This window comes from Chelon labrosus (genome assembly GCF_963514085.1).
Source record: "Chelon labrosus genome assembly, chromosome: 18".
In the NCBI taxonomy this organism is placed as follows: Eukaryota; Metazoa; Chordata; class Actinopteri; order Mugiliformes; family Mugilidae; genus Chelon; species Chelon labrosus.
The window spans coordinates 2,746,575-2,757,555 of NC_140351.1; the positions used below are offsets into that span (position 1 = coordinate 2,746,575).

Genomic DNA, 10,981 nt, shown 5'->3' on the forward strand with positions numbered 1-10,981 from the left:
CAAGACTTTAGTGTGCAATCGCAGACACTTTTTACTTAGCTAGGGCTAAATAACCAGACACATTAGCAAACATGCCAGTACAAACATTCATTCATCTTCTGTAACTGATTGTCCTCTGGAGGGTTGCGGAGAGGCTGAAGCCTATCCCAGGTGTCATTGTTCAAGAGGTGGGGTCCACCCTGGACAGGTCTCCAGTCTATCCCAGCTGTCATTGGTCTAGAGGGGGGTCCACCCTGGACAGGTCTCCAGTCTATCCCAGCTGTCATTGGTCTAGAGGGGGGGTCCACCTGGACAGGTCTCCAGTCTATCACAGGGCTAACACAGAGAGACACTCACACCTACGGCCAATTTAGAATCACCAATGAACCTAACCAGCATGTCTTTGGACGGTGGGAGGAAGCTGGAGAACCTGGAGAGAACCCATGCAGACACAGGGAGAACATGCAAACTACACACAGAAAGGAACCAGTCGGAACATGGATTAGAACCCAGAACCTTCTGGCTGGGAGGCATCAGTGCTAACCACCACACCACTGTGCCGCCCCCAGTCCAGACAGTTTAGAGGAAATAGCCCGTTATTTAGAAGCTGCCATCTCCCAGGAAGTGGAGCTGGTTATCCATGAACCAGGGGGTTAGCGTTTTCGACCTTTGCTGAGGTCTCCGTGTGCAAGACTCAAGAAACGAGTTGCTCCTAGAGCTGGGATGGCCCGGTTGGTATCGGGGCTGATCCAGGCATTTTTAAAATGATTCGGTCTAGCCCTGTCTTTTGTTATCTGGCGTCAAAATGTCTTCTTCTTCTTCTGTTTTAATGGCGGTTGGCTAGCGTCAAAGCTGCCAAAAAGCAAAGAAGAAGAAGAAGAAGAGGAATTGAAGTTATGTGACTAAAAACTCCTGCTGTGTGGAAGAACTTTTCTCTGGAAAATGAAGTGAGTCAGACAGAGATCGTCGTTCAATGCTACCAACTTAAATCGCCCCCCCCCAAAAAAACGGAATACAACGAAGGCCGCGCCGAAAGAACGACAAAACCAACGCTGCGCTTGAAAGAAGAGAGAAGTTTCCTGGAAAGAGCATCAAAGAGAGAAAAGGGTTCAGGGAGTTTATGGCAGCGCAGGATGACCAGAACATTTCTGGAAGGTACCAGCTACCCTCTCCACACTACATCAACTTTGACAGAAAGATTTATTGGACTTTTATGAATCTCTAGTGGAGTAAATTTAGTTAAATTAAGATCAAATTGGGATCTGGATCAGCTGATACCGATTATTAAAAAAGATCAGTATCGGATCGGGGGGGGGGCAGTAAAAAAATAACTCAATAGGGACATCCCTACTGTCATTGTGACGTTGAGAACCAATAACAGAACCAAGAACTTTCGCCATTGCCTTATCAGCTGTCAATCAAACACACACACAAGCTCTGAGCCTAAAGACGTATTTCTGATCAGTCTCTCTATTCAGATCTTCTTTCTTCTTCCTTTGAACAATAAAAAAATAATAGCATTCAGCATCACGTCTTTGACCGCTAGAAGAGAAGACTTATTGTCCTTTAAGTTCCATGATTTATGTCTCCAGTATGAGCCAGCAGGGACTTAAACCAGCCGTACTGTACGTGGCCTGGAAGTCATTCCCGTGCAATTTGACGACATCAAGATAAATGAAGCCAATCCTTTTTATGCACAACTGCTTCAGCTTTACATTGTTAAGCAGTTAATTCATCACGCTCTCGGATTGTGTACCCACCGAGGTCTGCTCTAAATGTCTGTCTGAAGCAATTCTTGGAGAAACGGTGAGAATTAGATGCCGGCGGAGTGAACTAACTTCCACTGATTTCATAAAAAAAAAAAAATAATATAAAAGCTTTCTTCCATGACTGGTGCCTGCAGTGGAGCTTGACAGCGAGTGCTCCACAGTCCAGTGGACGGAAATGAAAGCAGCAGGCTCTTTCATGTGTCGGTGCATGCTCGCACACAAACAGCAGCCTCCTGTGGAGAGCGGCGTTCAGCGCAAACCGTTTGGAAACCATTACAGATCATTACGGGCGTGTGCGTGCGCCGTGGGCCGACGGGGCTGACGAGAGCGGTTACCGGAACTACGCCCGGTGCATCCTATTGACTCCGGGTGCAGTTACCTCAGCCTCAGAGTGGGAGGAGGTTGCAGAGGAGGCCGGCCCGGGCTGTGATGGAGGGGCGGAGAGGCAGACACAGTGAGGTCACTCTGAGAGCACGGCGGCCAATGGATTTTGTGCTTCCTTGCTGTTACACCCAGGGGATTTATAAACTCACTTGTTAAGAGAGGTAAAGCTCGCCGTGGCTCAAGTGGTCAGAGTGCGCCGGTGGATGTTTTATGTAACGGTCGTTTGTATTCCGGCTGCAGGCCTCGGCGCATCCTACCCGCCGACCTTTTTCTTTTTTGTGTGTGTTTCTTTTCTTCCACATTCGTGTCACATTCGCTGACGCATCACGGCGCCTTTTAACGGAACACGGGTCAGGTGAATCCAGGTTAGGCTCGAGCAGCAGCCGTTCATGTACTCTGGGTGGTATTTGAGGAATGAAACGCCGTATGAATTTTTAAACGGCACACATCTGCGTCGGGTCTCCAGCATCATCTCTGATTATTTGTGCCTCCGCTTGATCCAGCTTTGAAATTCATACTGTCAAGGTGTGTAGGCCTCTCTGATATTCCAGATATGCAAAGATATATTTTTCGCCCCACCAACCCACAGGATTAAATCGACTCAAAGCCTTTTTTTTTTTTTATTGTTATTATTCTGCATTCTTTCCCGGGAATAATAAACACACGACCGAAAACTTGGCAAGCACTGGCTGAAAGGATCAGGAACAGTTACGTCCGAGGATAAAACTCAGCTTTCCTTCCTTTTTTTTTTCACTCCCTTTTATCCAAACGTAATCCTATGCCAAATAGAATTACCAGTGGACAGGGTGGTAAAGATTTACTCAATAAATTGATTTTATGGCAAACAACAGCAGCCGGATTAGCGGGATAAAAAAGAGAGATCAAACCCCGAGAAGATTCCAATCCACCTCTTCAGAGTGAGAGGGATTTAGAGTCTGAAACCAAAAGGGAAAGGGAAAATCACTAATGTGTTTTAAATTGAAATAGATGGAAATGAGGCTGTGTCCAGCGTGTGTGACATACCCTTCAGGTATTACCGATGCCCAGGAGGCCGTGTTCTCTGCGTTTAGAGGGGAGGTCAAAGCAGCAGAGCAGAAAGCCACAGCCTCAGGATATACTGATTTAGTGTTTATGTATTTATTACCTCCACCAGTGAAAGCGCCTTACGTTTGCACCTCTGGCTTTTTATGTACGATATCACAAGAGAAGCTACAGCACTCGCTGATGTGAGCTCTTTAGGTCGGCTGAATGGATTATCTGGACGTGTGAAGCTCAATAATATTAAGTTAAGCATCACAAGCTACTCGGCCTTTTCAGCTTTTTTTGACGGGAAACTGAACACAGGAGGACAAAGGACAACTGATAACATTTAATACTGACTTGTATCCGATAAATTATGTTTAATAAATTTAAGCTTTTTCAATTGCAGCGGAAAAACAAAAGAAAAAAAAAATAAAGCACTGCAACAAGGCTAGGATATGAGGTAATGTTAAGGTCCCGTGAGTGAAACACTACCTCTGTTCAGCAATCTTTAATGATTAGGAAAAAATAAATGACTGAATGCATTGTCACTGTTCATTTTGTTTAAGAAAACCCACTGCTACCCTAAAAGACAGCAACGCACTGTCCAATAAACTATGACAACTTCAAACGGAAGCCCTGTGATAGACTGGCGACCTGTCCAGGGCGTACCCCGCCTCTCGCCCGATGACAGCTGGGATAGGCTCCAGCAGACCCTGTGACCCTTCACAGGAATAAGTGGTTACAGAAGATGAATGAATGAATGAACTTTAAACGGAGACGCCCGCAATTAGTATAATTCTAATGTGCGATCAAATTCTGAATCTGAATTTCTTTGCTGAGTTTCCTCCACAGCCACAGGACTCAGCTATCCTCTGGACGATACATCCGGTTTTCCATCAACTGTATTTATTATTTAGTATAAGCAAATAATTTACCTTATTCTGGTTTGCATTTAACTTGCACTTTCTTGCTGCTGTAACACTTCACGGGGACCAGTACATCTCATCTGATCTGATCTGGGACTGTGTATAAAAACATTTAGATGATGATGATGATGATGATGATGATGCTCATCTCACTCATCTCAATCTTCGTCTGTTGCTGAGATGATGAGACGGTTTCCCCTAGCAACCTCCCATCTTTAATTAGGCTTTTGATCTTTACTGACATTTGGTCAGACAAACTGGAAATCATTCATTTATCATTGTTAGTATTATTATTATTATTATTATTAACATTTTTTTTTATCTTTTTCACTTAACTTTGCTTTCTTAATATTGGTTGTTTTGTCACCAAACTGTATTTAATTAGCCACTTAAGCTTGGTACAGCGATTGTCAACATTTATTTTTTAAATTAATATCATTACTCGTCCTCTTCTAACTCATCGATTCTAACTGATATTTTTGTCTTGCTCTGCTGATAGAGCACGTAAATGCTGAACTGAACCTTCATAAACGTAGAACCCTGGACTGGTGTCTGTTTCCTGTGTTTTGTGCACCTCACCATCGACCCGACCTCATCACAGTGCAGTTTGAGAAAGCAGATCCTTGTACTAGCAGCAATTACCAAAGCATATTATGGCAAAACAAATCTAAAGGCAGTTTAGACGGGTTACATCTAAAAGGGCCTCAAAAATCTAAATTAAACCCTCTGTATTCTGAGAGCTGCACTTTCACTGTACTTTTATAATCCGTAGTGCCGATACAAATGCTACACATTCATACATATATATAATATGCATATATATACTCACAGCCCACACAGTGTCACCATCCACTGTCGTTAAAAATCTGCAGCCAGAACGCCTCATATACTGTTGCCCCCACATTTCAACAGCAATCTGCTCCTGTCCTCTATCAGCAAATGTTTAGTTCACACTCTCTCTCTCCTCCTCTCTGTGTATCTGTGGCCTTTTTTCTTTTTTTTCCCTCTTTCTTGAATCAACAACATCGCCAGTGTGGCAAATCCCGTCGGCAGCGCGAATCCTCTTTGTCACGAAGGTGTGAACATTTTGTTTCCGTCTGTCTCTGTTTGCGCATAATTACGAGGCGGCGGTGGCGCGTCTTTCATAATCCGAGGGAAGAGTCGTTCGCCGCTCGTCGTGGAGGCAGAGGCCAAACACACGCTCTCTTGTATCGACATGTTTGCTTTCTTTTCCGTTCCTCTAATCCGGGTCCGAGGCGGTTTCAGAGATTCTCGAGAAACGAACACAGAGAGACCATTGTTGTTGTTGTTGTTTCTTTTTATTACTATTCATCTGTTCTTTCTAATGGTGGTGAGATTTAGCGGACGCGGCACAAACGGAATACACTATAGCCTCATGTTTAATTCATACGTAAAAATACATGTTTGTGCAAGCAAGCGAAAACATTAAAAGTGTGTTATTTAAAATAGTTGGACACTGTTTGCAGTTAGATTACTGTATTATTGAAATTTCACCATCATTTCTGCAAATTACACATTTGCAGAATGATGTGTAATGTCCATTAACGTTAAATAAATGAATTGAATCCTCCCAGTGTCTGTATAAAATGTCTTCCATGTAGTTAAATACTGTAGAGTTATGTAAAACACATCTGGAATATTTCTCACAGTAACTGTGCAGATAAACACTGTTACAAGAAGAAGACACAGTGAGACAGATGATATTTATAGAACACACCTGTGGAACCAGCTCCCAGACACCATCTGTACTTTTAAAGTCGGGCTTAAGACTTTCCTTTTTGATAAAAGCTTATCGTTAGGGCCAGACTGAACCATCCCTTAGTCATGCTGCTGTAGGCCCGGGCTGCACCGAGCACCTATCCTCTAATTTCTTCTCTCTGGCTACTCATGCATTGTGCACTACTACTTTTTAATTGTTTCTAGCCGTTATCAGCTGTGTGTTCCTCTCTTCGTCTCCCTTTCCCTGGAACAAGAACCGTTTCTAATAAGCTGTAACCTCATATATATATATATATATATATATATATATAGGGTACTGTCCGACAACAGAATAAAGAGGTTCTCCAGCCTTTCATCTTCTTAAAGGAGTTAACATTTGATACACTCCAGTGCTTTCTTATTACAGAAGAGATGGGGTGCTGTTAGTACTGGTGATTTATATATTAATACTTAATGCGTTCACCTCACTTACATGGATTAGATATAAATTACATGTAAGCATGTTCAAATGAACGTCTCAAATATTCGCGTGTGATCAGAGCCGTGTTTGTAGAAAGTTTCCCGTATTAAACCATGGACTCTACGGATACGAGACAATTAAGAGATTCCTGAAACGCAGCGAGTTGTTATGTCCTCATTACAAACCTGAGTGAGGTTTAAATCATTTTAACTTCCACCTATTTAAACCTGTAAATGGCAGATGAAATGACAGCCTCATACAGTTAGTTAGCACTCAGTCGTTGAGTCAAAGTGCTTTCTAGGTGGCGTCTTCGCTGAATGTGCCACTCACGGCGACCCTCTAAAACGGGCAGCAGGTTAGATTTTAATGGCAGATCCTTCCTCGCTCGCCTTCTCCCAGCACAGGGGCTGTTAAAAGGGTTGGGAAAAGAGATGTAATCTCCAGGATACTTGGACTAATTCTCTCAAAGGTATTCTATCTGGATTTGTAAATTCAAGACATGATTTAGCTTATCTTTGTTATTCTCAGATAAAACCTACATCCCAGTGGCCTCTTCACGTGTAACATGGTGGCCTCAAATGAATCGTGAACGAATTAGTACGAATGCTCCGGTGCTCCTCGTGCAGGCTATGATCAGTGCTTACGATAAGATCACCCAGAAATCACCACTCTTGTTCAGCTGCCCCGTAACTCTTGCAGACTGCAGAAGCGCGCTCCGAGGCGGCAGCTAAGTGTCATGCTGCAGAATGGAAAGCAGAAATCAGATGTGACGCAGCTGGAGAAGAATCCTGCTTCCTCAGATACATGGAATCCATTTCTCACCTTATTGAGTGGCACTGGGAACACGGCGTGCAGCTGTTTAATAACACACCGATGGGTGGGTTTATGTCAGTGTCTATCTGGTGATTCTGTTCTATTCTGTTTTTCTATTTGTATTTCTGTCTGAATGCAGTTTCTACCGGTCCATTGAATGTATGTATACAAGGACACATCATGTCATACAGACGTCAAGGGGAATGGACTCATCTCTCAAACAAAAGTGACTTTGTGTTTTATATAATCCTGGGTAGGCTATAGGACTTTATAGTTGTTGTATTTGTTTGTGTTATACAATATGTACAACGATGCAGAGGGTTGAATAAGAAAAAGAAATACTTTACTCACAGTAAAGTGTTTGTATGGCTGAGAAGCGAAACTTAAGAGCTGAAAGTAAAGTATCCACCCACCCAACCCTCCATCCATCCATCCATCTGACTCCTACTTTCCTTCCTCTGCACTGTTCCAGCGCGGAGCTGCCGTCTCTTTCCATGTCGACCCTTCAAAGATCTCCTACTTTTCATGCGTGCAGCCCGGATTTGCATAAACATTCGCATCCTGAGACATCGCTCGCTCGTTTCTGCTAAATTTCCAGGAGACCAGCTGCTTCCCCCGAGCAGCTTCTTCCCACACACACACACACACAGCCTCGACTCTGTTCCCATTCAGACGGCAACTCTGCAGGACAAACACTCACGCAGCAGCTTTCATTTTTCGAGCAGCCTCCTCTGATAAGAAATATGGGTAACAATGTGATGCCGGCATCAATAGGCCACTCCAGCCCAACATCCAAGAGTCACGTGGGATCAAACCCACATCAAAGCCCGGCCGACGCCACTGCGAGAGACGGGCAACAATGGAACAATAATTAAAGCCACATGGATACCCAGCTACCCCCTGTCACACACACACACACACACACACACATCTCTCTCCTCCTGTTTGTCACAGAAATAGAAAGAGCATCGTTTGATGTCTGCCACGACAACACACCAACCTTCCCGAATCTTGACATGCAGCTACCTGCCTCACAATGCACGAGCAAGTCGCCGCCATCCATCTGAACGCAGCAGACACACGGAGTCGCTCTCATCCGCCGAGCTTCCGATGATTATTTGAGGGCGAGCAGAGCCGTCACATGCAACAGTGATGCAGCAGCAACGTGTAACACAACGCCAAAGAGCCCCCAACGTGCCGTTTAATGAGGCAACGTGCGAGAATATGCTTCGGCTGTATTGATTCAGACACTTTTTTTTTCTCCATTCATGAATCGTCAGGCTCATTTACCTCATTTGTCATGTAATTAATATCCACAACGAGCTCCCTGTCTCTCTCTCTCTCTCTATATTATTTTTCCCACACCAGTCTGGATTAAAGCTGTTAATGCTTTTCTTGAAGGGACTCCTCTTTGTTCAACATGTGGAGGGATTATTTTAACATCTAAGCCCAAACCATCAAACTGAATAGAAGTTGCACATTGAAATTGCAAGTATGAAAGTTTAAGAAGTTTACATTGGTCGTTTCTTAATAAAAATGTGCTCTGGGTGTGTGTGGATGAGATGTTTACTGTGCTTTCCTATCACATGTGGGTGTTTTAACCTTTAAGAGAGAGAGAGAGAGAGAGAGAGGGAGCTCTGCAACTGCGCACGGAGTTTTTGATCACTTCAAGGCAGAAGCTGAACATATCTGAAGGTCATAACATGTTCTTTCTTGTCAGACAATAGGTCAAAAGAAAGTCCTGGCCTGAGCGCACGACCTTGCCCCAAGAGGGCTGCAACCATAAGGCACTCGTGCGTAATAGCGCGGATACTTTCTGGATGCCCCGATTCCCCCTTTTTTTTTTTTTAGGAGTGCTTAAAATACAACTCCCACGGCCTTTTGGTGGCAAAGAAAAAGCAAAAAAAACGAGGGGTCCCGGCGTACCTCTTGAGCATCCACGTCCTCCTCGCTGTCAGTGGGCTCCGGCGCTTTCACGAACCACCACTGGATCTCCAAATAGACGGACGAGGTTCCGCTCTGGAAAGCGCACGCCATTTCTATGTTTTGTCCCTCTTTAACCGTCATGTTGGAGGGCAGATCCGTGAAGCGACCTGCAGATGAGAGAAGGAGGGGAGGTTTGGTGGGGGGTTGTGTGGAGGGGGGGTGGTAATAATGAGGAGGGCAGTTTGTGTGTGATTTCTGCACGCAGTGAATTAATCACTTCCATCGCCTGCCCCGCGGCTGCGGCCATGAAAACGGTGAAGCCCCCACAGCATCATCATCATCATCATTATTTTTTTTTTGGAAACCTTGATAAAGGTGCGTTCATGTTTTAATTTAAGGAGATGGGAGCTGTACCCCCTCCCCGCTCCCGCCGCCCCCGTGTCACGGATACTGAGGCGTCTCCATCGGAAATTTACATAACGCTCTGTGGCATCATGGCTTCATATAAAGACACTTAATTACGAGCTGGCTCGTGGAGAGGTTTTTATGGGATTGTTTCTATCACCCGTTTTACGCGTCGTTCTGTAGACGTTATAAAGACATCTATAACCGCGTTAAACTGATAAATAAACTGGACCGAATGAGGGCAAACACGGGAAAGCAAATGGAAATAAAAAACAGGCTTATGGAATAGTAAAGGAGTTTGGTTTGAGGCGGACTAAAAGAAAAATGTGGGGGGGTTTAGCCTTAAGGAGAATGGTGGCGACAGAAAAATGACATCGGTGCAACTTTCACACCGAGCCACCATGTTTCTCACTGATTCCGTTCAGAATCTTTATATTTTATTAATCTGCTGCGTGTGAGCTTTAAAGATGAGGGGAAAGCGCAGGGAGACCGTTTGGAAGTGGAGGGGAGACGGAGACGCAGACGAAGCGGGGCAGGCGGACGGAATGTGGAGCGTCGCTTTCAGGACCATGGACAGCCGCATGCAGCATCTGTCCGCGGTGCTGAAACCACAGGCTGAGGAGTCCGCTTCTCAAGTTTTCAATTCTTTGTTAAATCAGAATATTTCACGGCGTGAAACAAACGCAGGGGGGGATGAAGAACTAAAAAAATAAAATAAAAACAGCTGCTCTGTTCTCTCCCCCCAGCGCGACGACTTGATTCCAAGCAATCACCAGTTGCATTTTTTTCCTGTCACCATTGGTGGAACAGAAAAAAACAACCTTCTTCATCTTTCATCGGGACGATGCTACTACCCCCCCTCCACCCCCCATCATCATCACAGTCGAATTCACTTAAAACATTTCCTCCAAACAGCCTCCTTTGCTTTTTTTTATATTTATTTTTTTGCCTGTACCCCCACGGAACAGAAAGGCTGCGCACTTTTAACACTTTCTCCGACCGAGCAGCTCCCACCACCATACAGGGCATCACACACACACACACACACAACCCCCCCACCCCACACCACCCCCCCCCCCCCACCTCGACACGATCACGTAGACCGTCTCGTTAAGAAGAAAATGTGCAGACCTTACCTTCAAAGGAGAATCCGAATTGAACACAAAATCCGGCTAAGAAAACAAATCCAACAGTATCATGAGAGGTCCACATCATTCCAATATAGATTGATTCTTCTTCTGCTGCTGCTGCTTCTTCTTCTTCTTCTTCTGCGTTTTTTTCCCCTCCTCTTCTTTACATCAGCCGAAGGAGGCAAAAAATACGAACCTTTCCAAATAAAACAGACACAACCCAGCTGCGAAATCAAACAGTCGCTGGGCGAGATTGTTTAAACGGAGATTTCCGAAGGTTGAACATGCTGGAAAACTACAGCTCGTCGTTGCTGAAGTTGTGTTTTTTCCCCTTTTTCCCTCCGTCTTTCTCTCTCTCTCGCTCTCTCTCTTTCTCTCTTTCTCTCTCTCTCTCTCTCTCTCTCCGTGTGTCTCTCTGTGCGGGGA

At 44.7% G+C, this 10,981-nt stretch overlaps 1 protein-coding gene across 1 annotated transcript in view; it reads right to left on the minus strand.

Moving 5' to 3' along the window:
* vstm2a (V-set and transmembrane domain containing 2A) overlaps nt 1–10,640 on the minus strand; it is a gene marked incomplete at its 5' end in the record, with an annotated part of 74,778 nt that extends 64,138 nt beyond the window's left edge. The window contains 2 exons of the mRNA XM_084566753.1: nt 9,021–9,187; nt 10,562–10,640. Of these exons, the coding sequence (XP_084422879.1) occupies nt 9,021–9,187; nt 10,562–10,640 (246 nt within the window). The remainder of the gene's footprint in view (nt 1–9,020; nt 9,188–10,561) is intronic.
* Nucleotides 10,641–10,981: the final 341 nt, after the last annotated feature.